Consider the following 23,945-nt stretch of genomic DNA (forward strand, 5'->3'; position numbering starts at 1 on the left):
CTTAATTTTTAATGAATATAATCATCTTTAGAGCTTTTTAGTAAGACGTTTGGTTTGGTAAATATCACCTATCATTTTCACAACTTGTACATCACACCTTCCTTAAAAAATTAAGAGGACATACTATTGCAAGCTAGAGTTATCGTTGCACTAAAAGATTGACCTGTTAATGCCCGATACACCCACTAGACTTATAGAACACAGCAGGCGGTTAAGCCATGTCACAAATTCCAAAGGGGAACGTTGGCAGTTAGTTGAACAATACCCTTACCCGAGGAGATTCGAACCTGTGACCAAGCTCTGATACCACTTATTACAAGCTAAAGTTGTTATTGCACTAAAAGATTGACTTGTCAATGCTTGATACAACCACTAGACTCATAGAACACATGAGGTGGTTAAGTCATGTCACGAATCCCGAAGGGTAACGTTGGCAGTTAGTCCAACACATACTTTACAAGGCACAACTATATAGTTCCTCGTGTCTTTTTAACTTCATCTAATCTTCATCAAATGTTTTGAATGCTTTCTTTTCATTAGAAACTATCAACCATTGATCTCTTTCTTTTAGAAAATATTGCATCTTCATCTTCCATGTCTCATAAATCCTCATTTCAGACCAAAATGGGAATTCAAAACTCATATTCCAATTTTGGTTTGACACATCTAAACTGAGGATTAAAAAAAATAGAATTTGTTACTACCAATTCTCGTTCAATTCCAGCAAATAAACGGACCCTAAGGGAAATGGACAAGAGTATGAAAAATCATAGCTTAGCATTGGTGAAGAAAAGCCTTTTAAACCCCCCAAAATATTGGCAAATGCAATCTAAGTGTGTAAGCCATCAATGAACAAATTATTGGAAAAACATTGAGAATATGATTCAAAGTTGTAGGTCACAACAAAAAATATATAAGTTCTTTGCACATGCAAAAAAAAATGTTTCATTAATTAAATACTATTGAAAAAATAAAGGTAAAAATTGATTGTACAATTTTGCTTGGTTTTATGAGTGTGGTAAAGTTCTAACATATAACATATTAGGAATGAAATTTTTTTCATGCAATTTGTGAAAAAATATATGATTGGGAGAAAATTTTCAATTGTTCTCGTGCAATGTTAGTGGAAATCTCATATGGATTGTAAAAAAATCATTTGAAGAAACTCTCAAAGTTCTTTGTACTATTGATGAAAAGTAAAAATTGATAAATATTTTTCAATAAAAATCTGTTAATTTCTTAAAATTTATAAATATTTACAATTGTAACAATTGTGAGAACATATTATTTTTAAGAAAATTAGTTAGTTATTTGATAATTCTAATATTTTAATATCAAAATACAAATCTTTGAACTACATAACTTAATTTAGCATAAAACTTTACTTGTTTCCAAAACCATTAAGACAAACAATTTTTTCAACTTACAATAAAGATGACATGATTCATATATAAATTTTTATTTTTTTTTAAATGACTCATTAAAAAATGAACTCCAAATTAGAGTGGTTGTGATTAACATACTAAGACATGTAGATTTAATATTTGATTAAGGTTGAGAAAAAATTAATGAGCATTTTATTATATTTTGAGGGAGCCAATTCACCCTTCCATCATGATGGTTATTCAAAGTTCCTAGGTTTGATGATTCTAAAGCATAAGATGAGATGGGTTCGCTTTTTTACATTTTACATAGTGGAGAGAGTTTGGTCAAAGTTCATGTTGGAAGCGACAATGAGACTAAGATAAAGGGCACCGGCTATAGTGCAACTTATTTGTACCAAGCCGCTACCCCCAATTTCTACACGGATGCCCATTTGACACTACAATGTCCTTTCTCATGGACTGACAATATTTCAATATATTCAAATATACTATATACTTTGGTTGCAATGTCTTATAAAATACTTTCAGGCAAGTATTATGACTAATACTTTAAAGAAACCATTTTCATATATTCTTTAATATGTAAAATTATAAATAATATTTTTCATTTGTATATTTAGAATGACATGTAAAAAATATATAATTTAGTTAAACTTTATATAATTTTAAAATAAAATATATTAAAATAAATACTATCGATTTTAAAATAATTAATTTGTTATTAAAAATTTATTCATAACTTGATAATTATTATAACACTAATTTCTTAAGAAATTACAATATTATTTATTATTATAACTACTTCATTTTAACTATTTACATATTGAAATAAAAAATGTCACTTAATTTAACTTGCGTGAAAGTATGGCAACTTATTAGTATGGCAATTTATTTGCACCCACTTATTTGCACCCACCGGCTTCTCTGATCCATTCTTCTCACAACCCAATTGGAAATATGACTCTTCTTAACTATTTTATATCAGAATTATAGAAAAACAAGAGAGAGAAAAGAGAGGGAGATTTAGGGCTAAACTACTTTCACAAACGTATTTTTTATTTCAATAGTTAAATTAAATAATATTTATTTTTTAAAAAAATTAGTGTTATAAGTAAATTTAAGTTTGAAATTATATATTAAATTGGTAAAGTTTAAATGTAATTTAAAGGTACATTTTATTTTTCTAATTTAATAGTTTTTATCATTATTTATTTTATAAATGTTTATTAAAAGAAAATTATGAATTATTTTGAGTTTTATATATATATATATATATATATATATATATATATATATATATATATATATATATATATATATATATATATATATATATATATATATATATATTATAACAACTTTATTCATATTTTATGTAAATATAAATATTTTCATTCATCTTATTTCTTTATCATAATTAATTTTTAAGAATTAAAAAACTTGAAGTTGTAATAAAATTAAACATTTTTTTAAAAATATATATAAAATTTTTAAATCAAAACAGGTCTAATTACAGTTAAAAATATTATTATAGATATCTGTTAAATTAATTTTACATTATTTTAATATTTTATGATTAGAACAAGCATCATTTAAATAATTTTAATTAATTAAACAATTATGAAATAATAATTATCAAGTTATGAATAATTTTTAATAATAAATTAATTATTTTAAAATAAATAGTATTTATTTTAATATATTTTATTTTAAAATTATGTAAAGTTTTTTTATATTAGAAATAAGGAGATCAAAAATACAAGAGATCGCAGAATAACAGAGTTCAGAGGCCAAGCCTCACACCTTCAAAAATGAAGTTTATACAACGAAACAACAAAACAAAAACATAGACCATGACACCAAGAAAAGCACAACAACCTAGGTGTCCACCCAAGCCATCCAGCCCAAGGGGCCATCCATCCAAACCACACTATTCGGATCTTGAATTTGATTCCGCATGTAAATCATCTCACTAGATTTTTTTTTTTTAACATGTCATTCTAAATATACAAATGAAAAATATTATTTATAACTTTACATATTAAAGAATATATGAAAATGGTTTAATAAGACATTGCAGTCAAAGTATATTTGAATATATTTAAATATCATGAGTCGGTGAGAAAGGACACTGTAGTGTCAGACGCGCATCCGTGCAGAAGTTGGGGGCAGCGGCTCCCGAAGCCGGTGCCAAGATAAAGAGGTTATTTATATACATGACGAATCACTAATCATTGGTAGGAAATTCATTCGTAACATTAAAGTAAAGCTGTTTGGATTATCAAAACGTGTGGTCTATGCTCGTCTTGTTGTGCAACGTTTTTGTGGTTTATGGTTCTTTGAAATGTTAGTTGTGCATGTGATTGTGTACGTCTTCGAAACAAAAGAGTACGTAATAATTATGAATAAGCCAGAAGCATAGATTAATGGCACACGGAGAAAATATCTTCCAATGTTCTTGGTCAACATAATTTCTGAGCATTGTAATGTGCATCTAAGTGATCAGGACTTTTTCTTAATAGCCTAGCTGACCTTGTGACTGGCTCTAATTCTTGGAAAAATTTAGCCAACATTTTGTCTTCCTCATTTTGCAAAATGCTTAAATATGAGTTGGCAAAATATTCGAAATAGTTTTTTCTATTGGAAAGAATGTTTGAAAGAAATATAAAAATAAGTTTTTCTGTTGTAAAGATTAGTTGACCATTTTATGTTTGAAAGAAATATAAACATAAGTTTGATAATGTTAGAGAATAAGAGTCTGTTTGTTTGCTGGCATAGGAATTGAAAATTAGAATAGGAATGGAAATGGGGAATGTGAATAGAAAAGTGCAATTCCAATCCTATTTAGTTCAGTTGAAATTCGATGAGAATATGTTAATCCATTGTTTGGTTGTACAAAAATGAAATAAGAATAAGGTTAAATTTTATATTTTTAAAAATATTTCCATTAAATTTTTTTGTTTTAATTTATTATTTTTTGGTTAATTTTTTCAATAACGATAAAACAGTTAATTTATTTTCATTTTTATTTTATTCATTGAAGTTAAATGAGAAATATAATTTATTTTAATTTTTAAAACAATTAGATATAATAATAAAAAAAATGTTATAAAAAATATTTTTTTTAAATAAAATGTTAGAAAAAAAAAAAAAGTTTAAAGTTCAAAAAATTTAAAAATTTTAGAAAAAAAAAATTAGATTGGGAATAGGGATGGCCCATTCCAATAACAACTATTTTTTGGAATGGACATATGCTCATTTTAGAGGCAAAATTGGAATATTTTTGCCTATTACCTATTTCGATTTGGGGTACCAATTCAAGAATACATTTTCTATTCCAATTTTCCTATTCCTATTCCAACAAACAAACCGCCCATAAATTAGGTAAGTGGTTGAGGAGAAGACAAAGGAAGCATGAAGATTAAAAGTTAGATTGTTATTAGAAGGAGCAAGTTTGATGCTATAATTTGTTTAATGGTAAATTTGTAAGAATACTATTTTAATTATATTTTTTTAAATGATAAAGGATAAGTGAAAACAAATGTAACATTGTTATTAGTTTCTTAATAGAATGAATGTTAATTACAATTATTATAGTATTTATTTTTATTTAATTAGATCCTCTAAAACTAATAAATAATAGCTCTTTTGTTTAATATGCAGTATAATAAAATATTAGCCTTAATGAAAGGAAATACTATAATAATATGATAATTTTTAGTTATAACTAATATGATATTTTTTTTCTTTAATTAATTATGTGAAGATTCCAATCAATTCTAACATATCTCTTTGGGTGGGATTCTGTAGGAAAATACATTTAATACATAAGCACCATGAATTGGGAGAGTAAATAATACGTCAAAACACAAATCTATTGAGAATTAACATTGTGTTTAACAAATGAAATTGAAAATGATAACTCATAGAATTTAGAATTTAATAGATGAAACACCATTGGTTTCATGAAATCCCTTTGAATTCTTAATGACATTTATCCATAAAGATTACAATTGAAATTCATTTTTTGAGGTACATTTCCACTTCATTTTTTAAGGTTTATAGTGTACATTTTGGATATGTAAGCATTTTTCAATGTTTCAGAATATTTGTAATTGCAGCAGATATTTCATTCTAGAAAATTCAACATATTAAGTAGACAATATTTGTAATCATTTTAAGTCTAAATTGCTCTATTGAAGAGGCATTATATTATATATATCCTCTATCTGCACGCTACTTTCCCTTTTATCATCTAAGTGATCATAAAGTGATGTAATAATATTTACTCATTGTATGTTCTCACCTCACCCTCAAAGAATCTTGGTGATTAAAAAATGATAAGTTGTCTTACATTAAATCTCTGCAAATCATTATACTATATATAGAGCTTTGATCTTATTGGCATTAACCCTTCAATTCACACAAAAAGTATAGTACTGTATAAAATTGAGAGTGATATAGAATATCTGGAGAGAATTTTACGAAATGCAAAGTTTAGCTGCACCCACATGTTAAGTGTTTATCCAAATTATTACTAACTTAAATTTTACTAAAGAAAGAGCAATGTGAAATATCCATAGAAATTTTGAGGTGTAAAGTTTAGGTGTACATAACAAACTTCTATTCAACTATTAAAAACTTCAATTTTACGAAAGAGACTAAAAATAAACTAAATCCCATATAAGTTTCTCATAACTAGACTAACCGTTCGTGCATATTTATTGAGTCAGCATCTATCCAGCCATCAGAAATCTTAAACTTGTAGAAGGAAAGTTATAGGGGAAGAAAAGTCCGTCGTGTAGAAAGGCTTGCTACGCTAAATGCGAAGCTTGTGGGTAAAGTACCTCTCCTACTTCCTGTCTCCGTAAAATTTAAGTTCCAATGGTTGAATAGATGTACCCATGTAGTGGGCCCTCTCTCCTATTTGTTTTTTTCTAAAGAAAGTAGGATTTAGATGGGACTGAAGGCTATTCACTTCTTAATCACTGGAGACCAAGCAAGACCTTTAGCCCCAACTTGGATCAAGAGTCTTCGCCGTTTGTTCAGTGTGGACAAAATGTCAAATTACAGTGAGAAAACGGATCGATTCCACAGTTAAAATCAGATACACCCAGATTAGGCGGTGACCCATTTGCCAACTAAGATCATTTAACAACAAATAACATATTTCCTATGCTATATATGACAAGACGTCAAAAGAAAATTAAAGCAAACCTAGGAGAGACAATTTTGTGCCACCAAGCACGTTTGACAAGGAAGGCTTCCAATCTGTAAGTGTTCAAGTTGACGAATTTACACATTCCACTATCGAATTCCAAGTGGGAACTCTTGTGGTGCGTCTCAGATTTGGTAGCTGCGATTTTCACCAGGTAATGGCTGCCAAGGATTGTAATTTATGATTTTTGGATTCCCACCGGAGAAAATAAAAACTCAAAATTGATTGAAATTTGGGCTGTGGGGCAAAGGCAGTCTTTTCCGTCTTCAGTAATGAGGTTGGTGGGATTTTGTTATTTTTCTGTTCGGTAAAATAAAGTTGGTGCTTGGCCAATGGAATGGTAATGGATTACAGCATTTGATAGCAGCTTGGTGTGGTCCGATTCCTGTTTTGGGAGAGGGGTTTTTAACGGATTATAAATTGTTCCTATTAGAAAATTTTGTATGGCAATGAATTTGACCATTCTAATGAGGAGCGTTCGCTGCTAAGGATAAGTTTGTACGGCGACGGATTTCTTAACTGGAAAGGGAGATATTTTGCTGCTATGAAGTGTTAGAGACGATGTAGAATCCGAACTAATTGTCCCTTCTGTATCTTGCAATGTTGATTGTTCTTCCAACAATATAAGTAATCCTGCGCAATGTGCCGGACCAAACCCAAACTTGTAAAAGAACCCATTCCTCTCAAATCAACCCATAGAAAGCCTAGATCTTCAGACGAGATACTGATCGGCACCAGCAAGAGTACAGATTCGGGCCTTCATTCGAGCAGCTTATTTTCGAAAGGATCCACCAGCAGTGCCCAATCTCTTGCCAACTATAAAGATTTACTTCCAGACAATCCCAATATCTATGCATTCAAAGAAATCACTTTGGCCACAAACCATTTTCGCTCTGGAAAATTAGGGAATTCCTCAGTCTGGAAATGCACGTTGAGAAATAAGCCCGTTGTTGTTACAGAACGAATCAGAACAGGTCAAGCAGATTTTAGGGCAAAACTCAGGGAAATCTGTAGTGTTCATCACAGAAGTATAATTGAGCTTTTAGGTGTATGTGAGGAAGAGGACCATCTCTATCTTGTTTATCAGTATGTGGAGGGTTCTAGTATGAAAGAATGTCTACGCGGTAGCAAGGCCCCTGGATATACGGTTCTTTCTTCGTGGCTTTCAAGAATACAGATTGCTGTAGATGTAGCACAAGGGCTTGAATATATGCACCATGATATATCCTTCAATTATGTTCATAAGTATATTAAGAGTAGTAGCATTATTATTGTGGGGTCTCATTTGAATGCAAGAATCGCACATTTAGGGACCTCTGTGCTAACTGGTGAACTGTCTGAAAAATATGAAAGCGGACAATTCTCAAGCACAGAGATTACAGAGGAGGATTCAGGGGAAACTCATGGGCAGTACAAGAGGTCACAAAGTAGGAAAATTATTGGATCACAAGGTTACATGGCTCCAGAGTTTGCTGCAAGCGGTATAATCTCTCAGAAAACTGACATTTTTGCATTTGGGATAGTTTTGTTGGAGCTTTTGACTGGAAAGGAACCTGTGAAATTTTCTTTTGATGCGACAAGGAATCAATACGAGCGAGTTTCACTCAGCGAGACCCTCTTTTCAATCATTTCAGAATCAGATTTTTCTAGCAAGCTGAGAACATGGATTGATCCTCTGCTTAAAGATTCCTACCCTGTTGATTGTGCTGAGAAAGTTGCAAAGCTCGCAGCAACATGTATAGATATGATTCCACAAAATAGGCCGGAAATGAGACATGTAGCTGGAGAGCTATCTAAAATATACCTGAAATCCAAGAAATGGTCAGAGGAACTCGAGGCAAATAAAGCCTTCATGACTGCCACAATGGAGGCTAGATAGCTTCGTAAAGTTTAGGGTTCTTTCTCCATTTTCTGCAAAGGCCTTTTTGGTGGTTCTGAATATCCAACATGTTTAGATGTGGTCCACACAACGAGACGGATATCAGACATGCAACTGGATACCTATCTAAAATTTATCTGCAATCTAAGAAATGGTGAGAGAAAATGAAATCGAATACAGCACTCGAAAGGGCCATACCAGAGCCTAGATAAAATGATACGGTATGGGATATTTTCATCATTTTCTACAGAAGGCCTTCTTATAGTTTCCGAAAGGGCAAGATGTTTAGATAGAGTGCACACAATAGACTAGAATAAGATGTGGCTGAAGAGCTATCTAAAGTTTATCTGAAATCTAAGAAATGGTCAGAAGAAATGAAGGTGAATATAGCCTCCATGAGTACCACATTGAGGTAGAGAGCATTATAGAGCATGGAATTCTTTCTTAATTTCCTGCATAAGGCCTTTGTGTTGGTTCTCAATGTGAATAACACTGAATAGAAAACTTCCTTTGAGTTCTTGGATTCATCTTTCTTCTACTCCAAACACAACATATTGTTATGTCGTCAGAGACATTCTGGATAGCATAATATAACTATTATATAAAGGAGTGATTTGTACTCCCAAAATAACAGAAAGGAGTTATCTGATTTTATTTTTTCTTTATTTAAGATCTTAGGCTTGCAGAGCAGGTCCTTCTTTCTCTTGGGTAGGCAAGGGCTCCTACTTGTTATCATCTGTAATGTAGAGAATGCACATCATCCTCTTTCTATAAATGGGTAAGCAAATTGCTTCGCTTCTTTCACAATTGTATACGGAAAATTGGATTATTTTAAAAGCTTACAAACCGTTTGTTGAAATTATTTTCATTACACACTTCTACTATAGCATTGAATTTTTTTACAGTTCATTTACCTGGTGCAGTCACCGGATGTAATTCTAATTATGAATTGTTTGTATGATAGCAGATATTTTAGGTCATACCAGTTAATATTTTTTTGGAATACCTTAGCACCTTATTCATTTGATAATCTATAATTGTTAAGTTTCCACATACTAGAAATTAAATGCAGATTGTACATTGATCCTACTTAAACTGAGCTTTAAATCACAGCACATTGAATATAGTTTGTGTAAGAATTAGTGTGTATTTTTGTTGCTGGAAATGAAAAATATAACAGTAATAACAATTTTCAAGCGCATAAAATATCCGATAGATAAGGTTTTTAACATGGAAACTCGACTGGGGAGAAGACCAGCTTGTAAGTGTAATTTGATCAGATCCCTTTAAAGTTTATTACTTCAGTTTGGCATTTACATGGACCATAACGTGGTGTGTATTAACAACAATATACTTCTGTTTTTAGGTGAATTTCAATGCACTTGCACATACAGAACTTTGATACTATTTGTCAGTCACCATGTGCCAGTATATCAATCCTGAAGAACTGCTCATCACAAGACGTGCATTAAGTTCAGAAATCTTCATGCAGCACATGCATGATGCATGCTGGGGTATTAAATACAAAAATAGCACATTCAAGGCATTGCACTTGGGAAGATGATTCTTCAAGATGACAATCAGATCTGGACATAAAGAGTCATCCAGGGAGAAAGTAGCTAGGTATGTTAATGGCTTGAGACTTAACATTCAAGATAACATAAATATGTTGAGGATTAGTACAATTGAGGATGCTTATCAGTATGCTCTAAAGGTAGAAGATAAGTTGAAGAGAAGGCAAGTTACCCCTAGGGTTAGGGATAAACCGGTTGGTGATAAGAGCAAAGATAAACTTGTGATTGAAGGACCTGATCAAAAGATTCATGAAAGGGTCAAAGGCAATAAAGAGTTTATAGGTACTTTTTACAAATGTGGGAATGTTGGACATAGAAAAAATGGAACCTAGTGACACATGAGGAGCAAGTTGAGAAAGATGAACTTGTTGAAAGGGAAGCTGCACTTGAAATGAGAAAACCTTTGATGTTCAAGAGAGTTATATTGAGTAAGAAGGAACTCAAGCTTGTGCAAAGAAGGCAATTGTTTTGAACAGTTTGTAGGTTAGGAGACAAATGTTGCAAGGTGATAATGGATAGTGGAAGTACTACTAACCTCATATCGTAAGAGATGGTACAGAAGTTAGGGTTGAGGAGACTCAAACATTCTTGTCCTTATGGGATAAGTTGGTTTCAAGATGATTATATGGTGGAAGTGAAAGAGCAATGTTGGGTTAATTTCAACAATGGACCATATCGGGATGAGGTATTTCGTGATGTGGTTAACATGAGTGCTTGCCATGTTTTTTTGGATACACCTTGGCAATATGATGTCAGAGTTATTCATTATTGTCAAAAGAATGGTGTTTCTATTGTGAAGGATGGAAAAAGGTGTACTTCAATTCCTTTGAAGGAAGGTGGGAGAAAAGCTAGGAATTTGAGTTTGATGAGGATTTACACCTTAGGAAAATAGACTTCTTTGGATTAGAAGGTGATGGATTTCTCATAGGTAGCTAAGAAGAATACGAAGTTAATATAGCTGTTGAGGAATCTAATGAGTGAATATGAACCAATGGAATTGATGATCGGTAACAACCGGATGGAGTTACAATAGGTTACCAGAGAAATGGTATCCGATGGGCAACAAAATCTTGTGAGTGGATTAGAGACTGAGAAGTTGTTGAATGATGTCAGAGATGGAGTCAAACATCACAGGATGATGCACACATTGGTTGTTGGTTGCAGAAGTAACAAAAGCATAAGAATCGGTGTAGTGAGATTGATCATAATAGAATGGCACTGAATGTTGAGAGATATGGTACTAGGATTGTGAACACTAGCATCAACAACAATATGAGTTGTCATGTGCAGAGTCAGCGCAACCATTTCCCTCTCGATAAAGAGGAAATGTGGGTTGAGAATGAATATGGGGTTTATGTTGTGAACCCGGTTAGAAGTTCATAAGTTTCTCTTATCGAACATCTTATTCACCTGTATTTGATGTAGGAGCATCCTTGGATTGTTGGTAATCTTGCATTGCCTAAAAATATTTCCTTTCAATTTGTTTGTTTCTTGTTCATTTCGACACTCTCCGAGTTGTTATAGGTAACGATCGATCCGGTTGGCTCGTTATCTTATACGATCCTTATGGCATGGTCAGCATCATGGAGATCTTATGTCTAACTTCACAACTTGTTCTGAGGTTTCCTGATGAAGTTGTCTTATGCTTGGTTTGGTCCTATATTGGCTTCCCTATTCTAACAGCCAGGTTGGAGAGATTCAATTTGTGATGGGATTTCACTACATGCAATGCTATTTGGCACATTGTTCTATGTTGTTATACATATAACCGACCCTCTTGTGAATTCACATAGCATGATGTATCATCTTGAGAATGTTCTTATGGATTTAGGTCGTGACCTATATGTTGTAATATGTTTCCTTTGTCTTGGAGATTGTTGATCGGATAAGCCAACTTGTGGTTGACGATCTTGTATATATGTAGAGTAGTGGTCCTTGTTTTAGGAGGGGTAGGAGAGTTAGGAAGAGCTAAGAGTTGTTAGGATAGCATCTGATTTTTGTAAATAATCAGACATGTATGCCTGGAATGTAAGAAGGCTCGTGTTCTAAATTTGTACTCTATATTTGCAGACCAACTTGATGATAATTGAAGTTTCAGTTTCCTTATGGTTGGTATATTATTGTTTTGTGTTGTTATTTCCATTGTGGTGTTTATTGCTGCAACACTGGACATCTCCTTTAGGGGACTTCTCCAAACTTGACTGCATCAATTTGTCAGTCACCATGTGCCAGTTTGTCAATCTTGAAGGACTGCTCGCACGAGGCATGCATTGAGTTCAGAATTCTTCATGCAGGACATGCATGAGGCATGTTGGGGTATAAAATATAAAAATAGCACACTCAAGGCATCACACTTGGAAGATAAATAAGTTTTATTTTGCTCAAATGCATCTTCTATATTGACTAATCAAAAGATTAAATAGTCAGGGGATTGTTCCACTTTGGACCCAAACAAACAGGCTTATGTGACATTTACATTAGTGCTGACCAAAATCCAGCAGCACTTGTTGCAAAAGTTTTTGCTAGCTGAATTACTACACTAACCTGGATATGTACAAATCTGGGAAGTGCATTGACTCAAATTACCCTAGCTACATATCTATGCTTTATTTATTCTATGATTGGTAAAAATCAAGGAAAGAATGTGTGGGGCATGTCCATCTAACATTCTGATCCTAAGCTATGCAAATTGTATCCATCTTCCATGTAGCAGGTGCAACATGCGCAAGACAAATATTGACCCCAAAACTACAAGATATTACAAAAATCCAACATCACCCAAAAAGAGACCTAAAGTTCAATTCTATTTGCTCTGTTCATGTTGGAATTTGTGTTTGATTCAAGAGGATAATTCAGGTTGAAGGCAGCTAATTTAAGGATATCATTTGGTAGAAGGCCCTAATGGCCATTGGTAATTGATTTGGTGGAAAAAGGCGAAAAGACAGCTCAGTAAGAGTGTATGGAGGTTTTGGCCATTTTAGGAATTGGTCAAAGGTTCAGCTAGTTCCAGGGATACTCCGAACTCGAGGTAATATTTGTTTTTTGAAGGAGCTTTTTGGAAAGTTGAGATAAGATGGCCAGGAGTCTCACATCAAGTTCACTAAGAGAAAGGCCATGAATAGAGGGCCAAGATTGTAATCTATGAGGAATTTAACTTTTTCATGCATTAAATCTTGGAAGCTGATGCGTGGTGTTACATCCCAAATTTTGACCTAATTTTAAATTTATTTATAGCCGTTAGATTGAATGAATTTTCTTTCATAATCATGTGAAGAGGGTAGTTAAATATATCCGTTGTATTCATTATGTTAACTGTTTAATGAAGAAGATGGTCGTTATCCATTATTTGTCATGTGATGTTTAGCAGTTGCTTGATTTTAGAATTATGGTTAATAATTAAATTCTTTATCTATATTAAATGTTATTATGGAATTAATATAGAACTTGTTATTATTGTGGAAATATTGCACGGGTGATTGCAAAAGAAGATGAAGGGGAGAAGCATTGCTAAATGGGATCAATGGAATGGGATACTAGCTTAGTCCAATTATCAGGTTGACAGGAATGACCTTCAATTGCTTCGGTAAGGACCTAGCAACTTGAACATCAAGATACAATCAATGGACCAGCATGAGCTATTAAATAAACATTTAAAACATTAATTATTTTAATTAAAACTAATACATACCTCAAATGGTTTTGGATTGATTTTTTCACCACGTCATTATAATGTATACCTATGTATGTGCACAAAGATATAGGAATAAAAGGGACACCATAATATTATTTTAATAAATAATATGATGCCACCTCATAGTACATCTATGTGCAAGTAGATAGATATATATTATAATTAATCTTGATTTATAACCTTCAAATCTTTTTCCATATTTATTCAATTTCATTCTAAACCCGAAATACACATTTGGCAATTTTTTGGCGATCAAGAACCAAGTCCTTTCTTTATCAATTGCGACTTCTTGGAAACCAAAGAAACTTCGAAACCTTCTTATATTATGAAGTCGAGAGAGACGGAAAAGCATGAACACATCAGCCAACCTCTGTTTCATATCACCTAACCTCTGTTTCATATCACCCGACTTCTTTTTCATCACCCGACCCTTGTTTCATATCACCCAATACCTTTGCAAATATCACACGATATCTCTGCAATGTACCACTTGATAATCATTGTATTTTCGTTCCACAATTTGCCTATTGATGTTTTATTGAAGACATGATTGATAATCACACTGGGATTTCCGCTTAAAGATTTCTTCCGTGAAAGGTGAGGCTGATTGATAGCATCCAACAAGACTCCATTTTATTTCTAGAGTTTTACCAGGTTATGTGATGTCCATATTCCAAGCATTGCAATATGTTTTATTATCAAATATTACTGCATTCCGATTTACTATAGCAATAAGATACAATTTTGTATCATGATGCAAATCATCTTGTTTAAATATCATCAATTAGACCTTCTCTAGGATAGAGTTGTTTATGATAAATAAAAGCCAAGTATCCATGGCATGATACCATATTTTGTTTATGCCACTAAAAGTCAAAATCAAACAATATTTATTCTGCAAGTCTTAAAGATTACATTTCTCATAACACAAATTGTGATAAGCTGGAAACATATAATATTCATATATTAGTTGAGGATCAATAGACAGAGCCGATTGCTTTGAGATTCGAGCACCTAGGACTCACCGGCTGTATAGCCATGAGAAAGGTGAAGAGGTGAGATGGAATCTGCAATAACCAGGGATAACTTTAAAAAACCCCTCCCGAGAAAAATATATAAAATGCTGGTGAATTCAACATTAAATATGCAGGAAAAAAATTCTATCCGAGGGCGATTTTTTCATTCGAGGCAAGGGATAAAATTATTTTCTATTGGCGAAATTTTCATTTCCGTATCAAAATTTCATAATAATTGTGGCGAATTAATTTTATTTTTTTGGTACACAAATAAATGTAGGCAATTTTTTTTGTTGGTCATAAACATTTTTGTAATGTAAGAGGCGAATTAATTATTTTATATAACACAAAATATTAATATAGTTGGATAATATATCAATTTCCAAAGAGAGATTATTTAATTTTTTGGTGAATTTATAGAGTCAAAAGTGGTCCATGACCCACATGCCAAGTGTACACTATACAGTGTACTTGTAGTATGCCAATCCATCAAAATTCAATTAATAATGTACCCTTTTTTATTGCCAACTTGGTCGTCATCACTTTTAATGTTGTCATTTTATGGTGAAAACAATTAATTTGGACCGTTGATTTAATATAGATCAATGGCTTCATTCTATTTCGGGCCTAATTTTAAATGACATACAATAAAGTCTCAATCTTCTCGGAATTAGGACACGTGTGCCAAAGACTAAAACATAAAATAGTTGGCTAAACGGAGATAGTTAGAGACACATTTCAGTAAAATGGTGGGCAATGCGCAACCCCAGGAAAAATATTATTTTATTTTAAGGGTGAAATAACATTATCCAATAAGAAAATATTAGGGAAACGTAGGCCAAAATTTTAAAATAATTGTGTTTTAAATGTAGATTACATTGGCGATTGGATCGGGATTTGCGACCAATTATGTGTAAACTAATAAGCGATTAGCCTCGGATTTTGACCCAAATTATTTAATATCTTGGTGACATGGTTGACCCCGTATGTAGGTTTTATTCGCCAAATTGCAATTTCCCAAAGAGACGGAATAGCCAATTGGTGAAGATTCGCCACTAAAAAAATCACTGGCAATAACATAGAAATAAAAGTCAAATATGACATAACAAATCTAAATTAGCTTCATTTAATAGCTCATGCTTGTTCATACTATTGTTCCCCTGTTGTCAAGTCGAGCGGTGGTGATCGGGTTATTGAACCCATCAAAAAACCTTGGCCAAGGTCGTTTAAAGCATGTTTGCCATCTATGATCACTTGATGTTAGTGGAGTCAGTTATTTAGACATGTTCGTTTATAACTGTGCGGACATTCTAAACACCAAAATGCTCAGGTAGCTGAACTAAAAGTATCCCAACCCTAATCCTGAGGTAAGGAGGGCCTTTCCATTCAATAGATTGTGTGGGGATAAATATGGTCCGAGGTTGGGAGGTTAAGCCTAAGTGAATACTTCTTCTTTTACTAAAAGTCAAGGCTTGCACAACCAATTAAAAACTCACCAAATACTTCTCGTATGTTCTTTCTTTTTTTCATGTTATGCATTTACTTTACATAAATGCATGGAAAGATAGTAAATCGTTATTTATGTTATATGAGTTATTACAGTTATCACCGTTACAGTTATTTCAATTGAACGTTATCATAGTTATTTTCAATCAATCGTTATTATAGCTATTACAATTGATCATTGTTACAGTTATTTCAATTGACCATTATCATAGCTATTTCCAATTAATCATTATTACAGTTGATCATTATTACAGTTATTACAGTTGATCATTATTACAGTTATTTTAGTTGATCATTGTTATAGTTAATTTGGTTGAGCTTTGTTATCTCAGTTAATCGTTGGTAGTTAAAAGAAGTTAATGTCTCATGAAAAGGAATTCAATATATTTTGTTCAATAAAAAGTTGAAGGAAACTCTTTTTAGATCACCTTTATTTTGTTATGAAAATCTGTTTGTTACACGTGGCTCTAGAGGTTGGATGCGGGAGCAAAAGCCAGCGTAGGCAAAGGCGGAGGCGGATGCGTCCAAAGGCTGGTATGAATGGCTTCCAGTCACATCCGACTAGCCACAGATGGTTTCCGACCAGCTTCTAGACACATCCAGGAGCATCCACAAGTATCCAAACACAAAAAGGCCCAGAAAACCGAAAAATCACGCTTTTTAGTTTTTTTTTCCACTTAAGTGTCTTATAAAGCACATGGGGAAATCGATATTTTAGTCTATTTTCCCTTGAAAACCCTAAAACGGCCCTAGTAGAGGCCATTTGACCACTATTGCCTTCATTTTGTTTGCATCTCCTCTTGTTTTCTCTCTGATACCGATTCGTGGCCCTGCTCCCTGGCTTCCACATCCAATACAGACGGATGCGGGAAGCCTCCGGATGCGCTGCAGGTGCTGCCCGGAAGCCACCTGCAGGCATCCAGATGCGGGTGGAAGCTGATACTCAGCTTGCACCCGCATCCGGATGCCTGCGGGTGGCTTCTGGGCAGCATCCGCAAGAATTCGGGAGCATCCGGACGCATCCATGGGAGTTAGGCGGAAAACCAATAAAATAAAGTATATTTTAACTTAAAACTATGAAACATGTGACTAAAAGCATTTTTTAAAGAATTTTTTCACAATAAAACCCTAAAACGACCCTAAAAGACAACATAGAAGCATTCACAAGAGTCATTTTAGAGTTTTGTTTGCACCCACAGTCACTCCTTCATTGTGAAGCTAAGTTCAGCATTTTCGAAGAGGATCGATCGAAGAGGGATTGGTAGCTTTCTCAAAGAAGTTTAAACCATTCAAGGTAAGTGATCAATCCTTTTCTTGAGTATTTAGATGAATTTTTTTGAGTTTTTGATGATTTTTTTAAGTTCTTGAAGATTTTTTTTAAGTTTTTTTCCAATTTTTTTTTTTTGAAAGATATGTAGAAGCAACTTTAGGTATCTATTTTAGTAGTTTTTCTCACTTCTTTCCACTTGTATGCATGATCATTGATATTCATCGTTGTTAGGAACTAATTAAAATTTATTTATTTTCTTATAAAATAGGTTGCAAAAAACTAGGCAAGAATGGATACCGGTGGTAGTGCTAGTCAAAATTCAGTAGGGGGCCAAGGAGGGGAAGGGACTGATAATTTCAAAATTGATGTAGGTTCTCCTTTGTGGAGACATACAACACGGATATCACAGGTTTCAAGAGGTGGCTCATACTATTGGAAGTGCAATTATTGTCAAAGTAACAAAGGATAACCTTTCAATAGCTCATATTCTCGAGTGAAGCTTCATTTTATGGGCCCTATTGGCAAAGGATTTGGAATGTGCAAAGGCAAAAATGGTACTGGGATGACTAGCGCGGAAATACTTTCATTTGTAAGAGAACAAGAAGCTGCTGATGCATTGATCAATAGATAAAAAAAAAAGCTACTATCAAGGACCTTCCTCAAAGAGCAAGCCAAAGACACCCATTGAACCAATGGCATCCTCCCAACACCCATTCTTGCAGGTATTTGTGCCAGAAGAGCATGAGGAAGAAGTGGAAATTTCAACCCGTAAAAGAGGCCCATTGGACACCGCATTTAAAATGGGAGCAAGAGACCACGCTGATGAAGCTATTGCACATTGCCTCTATGCGATTGGGCTTTCTTTCAACTTGGTGAGATCACCATATTGGAAGGAAATGGTGGCAGCAATCAAAGAATCACCAGCTGACTACACAAGCCCGGGCTATGAAAAGGTGCGTACAACTTTATTGCAGCAAGAGAAGGCACATTTAGAGAGAGACCTTCAACCAATCAAAAAATCTTGGAAAACTTCGAGTCTAACTATTGTGTCAGATGGTTGGAAGGATACAAGAAACCGGCCACTGATTAATGTGATTGCAATTTCCCCCAAAGGGGCAATGTTTTTGAAGGCCATTGATTGTGAAGGGCAGTGAAAGATTCGGAATTCATTTCTAGAATTCTCATTGAGGCCATTGAGATGGTGGGTAGTGAGAATGTGGTACAAGTGGTCACTGACAATGCCAAAAATTGCAGGGGTGCGGGTGCTTTAGTTGAGAGTCGATATGACCATATTTTTTGGACTCCATGCACTGTTCACTCCCTTAACTTGATCATGCAGAGGATTGGCACTGAAGTAGATTGGGTGAAGAAAATATATGAAGAGGGGGAGGACATACAGATGTTTGTGACCAACCACCACATGTCACAATCCATTTTTAGAACATACTCCAAATTGGAGTTGCTGAAGGTAAATTAATTTTTTTAAATTACTAAGTTTCATGGTTTTGTAATTTAGTTAAAAATTAAAATTTATAATTATATTGTCAATTGACATATTGTTAACTCGCTTAGGTTGCTGAAACCTGTTTTGCATCTCACACAATCGTTATGAGACGACTCCTCAAGGTAAAAGATGCATTAAGTCAAATGGTCATCGGTCATCAATGGGGTGTATGGAAGATCTCAAATTCAGAAAGAGCACAAAGGATCAGGAATTTGATCTTGAATGAGAGTTGGTGGGCTCTTGTGGCATATGTATTGGATTTCACGGAGCCCATCATGACTATGCTCCGTTTTGCTGATACAGATACACCTCGCTTAGGGGATGTGTATGATGGCATGGACACCATGGTTGAGAAGGTAAACATTCTATACAAGCACATGAGAGTGACCCCACACAATGTGAAGCCTTATGCAAACAAGTGCAAGCAATTATCAACCATCGCTGGAATAAGATGACTACCCCATTGCACCTCCTTGCATATGCCTTATCTCCTAGGTACTATAGTGAGGAGATAGCTGGTATGCCGGGTAGAGTTGCACCATTTGCAGATGAGGAGGTTGCTGAGGGGTGCCACAAAGCCCTTTCAAGACTCTTCCCACTGGAAGAAATGCATGAAAAAGTGAAGGAAGAATTTGGGTTGTTTGCTTCGAGGTTAAAGCATTCTCCATTTGCACTAAAGGACCAAAATAGAATGGGAGCTATCACATGGTGGTACATGTATGGTCAACCTTTCAAGCATCTTCAACCTCTTGCAATCAAAGTCCTATCACAAGTAAGTTTTTTATTTTGTTTTGTAAATTTGTTTTAAAATTTTATGTTTACACTTGCATTGTAGAATTTAGTGTTTCACACATTCTATAAAATTAATTTGCTTTTCATTTGTATGTTTTGTGACAACTATATAGGTTGCTAGTTCTTCTGCTGCTGAAAGGAATTGGAGTACATACTCCTTTATCCATTCGGTGAAGCGCAACCGTTTAGGCTCCAAGAAAGCTGAGGACTTGGTCTTTGTCCACACCAACTTGCGTCTTTTGTCACGTAAGAATGATCATTACAAGGAAGGGGCAACAAAGCTTTGGGATGTAGCCCCTGAGTGTGCAGATTTGGATGCAACACTTCATGATCTTGTTACAGTTGGAGACAGTGATGATGTTAGTGTGGCACGTGGTGCATCTAGCATAAATGGAACCATGCTTGGTTCAAATAATCTTTCAGCAGTTGGAGATGACAATGAGAATGTGGATTTTCTTGCAAATCCCTATGATTCAAAGCCAAACTCTGATTGATTGAATCTTCAAACTTCAATCATTTACCATGTTTTTAAATTTTATTTTATTGGAATCTTGAACATGACCTATTTGAACTTATTGTTTAAGAGTCAAGACTAAACGCTAATGTTGGACAAGCACATATTGATATTGATATATGAATATCATATGAAATTTGAAATATCTTGAATTTTGTTTAAGGGTTCAATTAACTGTTAAGTATCATAGATTCATAGTCATATTATGCTTTATCAAATGATTTGTTTTTGTATATTTCTTGCATTTCGTTGCATATGTTAATATTATAATATTTTATATATACATATATATATATATATATATATATATATATATATATATATATATATATATATATATATATATATATATATATATGTTTCCTCCCACATCCGCATCCAAAAAAAAAAAATCCCCGCATCCCATATCTGCTTCCAGAATCCGCATCCGAATCGGTAACTTAGTGTTTTCTCATTCGCTCTCCATTTTTGCATTTTGAAGGAAAGTTGATCATTTTCAAAGAGGATTGTTCGTAGAGCAAGGGATAGCTTCCAAAGATGAGTTTTAAGCAACCAAGTAAGCATTTAATCCGATTCTTGTGTTCTTTCATGAATTTTTATGAGATTTGGATGAATTTTTTCAAGTTTGTGAAGAAATTTTCAAGTTTCTTTTTTGTTTTAAAAACAAAGTGAAGCAAGAAGTTTAGCAATCCATCTTAAGTAGTTTTCTATCATTTTTTTGCACTTATATGCTTGATGTTGATAGATTTTTTTAATTTAAATTTATTAAATTTCTTAAATATGGCCACCACCGGTAGTCAAAGTTCAGTGGGCCAACCAGATGACAATTTTAAAGTTGATGTGGCATCTCCTTTATGGAGACATACCACAAGAATATCACAAGTTTCCAGAGGTGGTTCATATCTTTGGAAATGTAATTATTGTCAAAGTAACAAAGGCAAACCATTCAATGGCTCTTACTCTCAGGTAAAACTTCATTTTATGGGTCTAATTGGTAGAGAGTTTTCAATGCTCAAAGGCATAGATGGGAAGGGGTTGTCTAATGCCCAAATAGCTTCATTTGCCAAAGAACAAGAAGCTGCTGATAAATTGGTATAAAGGTCAAAGCAAAGTTTTTATCAAAATCTATCCTCAAAGAAAACAATGCAATTACCCAAGGAGTCAATTGTATCCTCCAAACACTCATTCTTGCAAGTACCTACACTAGAAGAGGAAGAGGAAGCAGTAGAAACTATTTCCTGCAAAAGAGGTCCATTGGACAAAGCATTTAAAATGGAGGCACAAGAGCTTGTTGATCAAGCCATTGCACTAACGGTCTTCCATTCAATTTGGTGAGATCACCATATTGGAAGGAAATGGTGGCAGCCATACTTAAAGTATCAAATGATTACACAAGTCCCGAATATGAAAAGGTGGGTACTACTATGTTGACAAAAGAGAGGATTTGGGTAGAGAGAGCTCTTCAACCAATTAGAAATTCAAGAAGTTCGGGAGTTTCTATTATTTCGGATGAACGGAAAGATACGAGAAACCGCCCATTGATTAATGTGATTGCAATGTCACCTAAAGGGGCAATGTTCTTGAAAGCAATTGATTGTGAAGGGGAAGTGAAAGATTCACAATTCATTTCCAAAATTCTCATTGAGGCTATAGAGATGGTGGGTAATGAGAATGTAATTCAAGTGATTATAAATAATGCAAAAAATTGCAGGGGTGCAGGGGCTTTGGTTGAGGGCTGATATGACCATATATTTTTGACACCATGCACCGTACACTCCCTAAACTTGGTCGTGCAACAAATTGGAACCCAAATAGATTGGATGAAGAAAATTGACCAAGAAGGAGTGGAGATACAAATGTTTGTGACGAACCACCGCATGTCACAATCCATATTCAGATTATTCTCCAATTTGAAGTTGCTAAAGGTAAATTTGAATTGTAAATTTGTAGTTAGTAAACACTAAATTTCAAGTTTTATTTTTAAATTATTTGAATATATTTTATGTCATGTTCAATATTTCTTAACATATTGTTATGATTGACTTAGGTGGCTAAGACCCGGTTCGCATCTCCTACTATTGTTATGAGATGACTTGTGAAGGTGCAAGAGGCATTAAGCCAAATGGTTATTTCAATCCAAAGGGGTATATGGAAGGCTTCAAATTTAGAGAGGGAACTAAAGGTCAAGGCATTGAGCTTGGATGACAGTTGGTGAGATCATGTGCGATTTGTATTAGATTTCACAGAGCCTATCATGACTATGCTCCACTTTGTTGATTCAAATCGGCCTTGTTTGGTGGATGTATATGATGGTATGGGTACAATGGTTGAGAAGGTAAAACTTTCAATACAAGCACATGAGGCTGAACCCACAAAATGTGAAGCCTTATGCAATCAACTTGGAGCAATCATCCATCATCATCAACAAAAGATGAGTACCCCATTGCACCTCCTTGCATATGCCTTATCTCCAAGGTATTATAGTGAGAAAGTACTTGGTATGCCCGATAGAGTAGCACCTTATGTGGATGAAGAAGTTGCTAGTGGGTGCTAAAAAGCTTTTGCGAGACTCTTTGTAGATGAGGACACTCAAAGAAAAGTTAGGACTAAATTTTGATTATTTGCTTCGGGAACCAAACTTAGTCCTCTTGCAATAAAGGACCAATGTGACATGGGAGCTATCACATGGTGGTACCTCTATGGTCAACCCTTCAAGCATCTACAACCTCTAGCAATCAAAATCCTCTCTCAAGTAAGTTTTATTTGTTTTTAACTTTTTTTTACCACATGTATTCTATAATTCTTTAAATTGGTTTTCATTTTTCTTTTTTAGCTCATTAAGCAATTTTGTAATTGTGAACAATGTCAGGTTGCAAGTTCTTCTACCGCTGAAAGAAATTGGAGTACATACTCCTTTATCCACTCATTAAAGCATAACCGATTGGGCTCTAAAAATGCCGAGGACTTGGTTTTCCTTCATAACAACTTGTGCCTTTTGTCACGTAAGGAGGATCAATACAAGGGAGGGTCAACCAAGTTTTGGGATGTAGAACCTACGTGTGCAAATTTGGATGCAACAATTCAAGATTTTACTACAATCACGGATGATGATGCTGATAACATCATGACACATGGTGTATCTAGCACAAGTGGAACCGTTTTCGGTTCGAATGATCTTGAAACTTGCAGCTGGTGGAGGAGATGGAGATGATGTTGATTTTTTTGCGAATCCATATGATTCGGATTCAGATTGAGAAACATTGAATGATAAACTCTATTTTTTATTTTGTAGTTGTGACATTGTCAATGGATGATAAACTATATTTTGATTTTGTAGTTGTGATGATTTGCTGATTTGGATTTGGAATCATGAACATAGATGCATATGATAGTCATATCATTGATATGGTTTATATTTTATAATCTTATTGAGTATTTGAATATGTATTGGTGAAGTTACAAGCTATCAAATGTTTTAATTTTCTATAATTCTTTCACCTCTTTGCATGTGCGTGTGTGTGCGCGCACGCATCCACATTCGCATCCCCCAAAAAAAAATCCCCACATCCAAATCAGTAAATAAGCATTAAATAAAA

At 34.0% G+C, this 23,945-nt stretch overlaps 1 protein-coding gene across 1 annotated transcript; it reads left to right on the forward strand.

Moving 5' to 3' along the window:
- Positions 1–6,587: 6,587 nt before the first annotated feature.
- LOC149563758 (lysM domain receptor-like kinase 3) lies at positions 6,588–9,289 on the forward strand. Its single transcript, XM_089826889.1, has one exon. It carries the CDS (start codon positions 7,244–7,246, stop codon positions 8,480–8,482), a length of 1,239 nt encoding a protein of 412 aa, XP_089683015.1. The 5' UTR covers positions 6,588–7,243; the 3' UTR covers positions 8,483–9,289.
- Positions 9,290–23,945: the final 14,656 nt, after the last annotated feature.

The sequence above is a fragment of the Cupressus sempervirens genome, chromosome 4, assembly GCF_028749045.1.
Source record: "Cupressus sempervirens isolate cs-2001-9-10 chromosome 4, ASM2874904v1, whole genome shotgun sequence".
Lineage (NCBI taxonomy): Eukaryota > Viridiplantae > Streptophyta > Pinopsida > Cupressales > Cupressaceae > Cupressus > Cupressus sempervirens.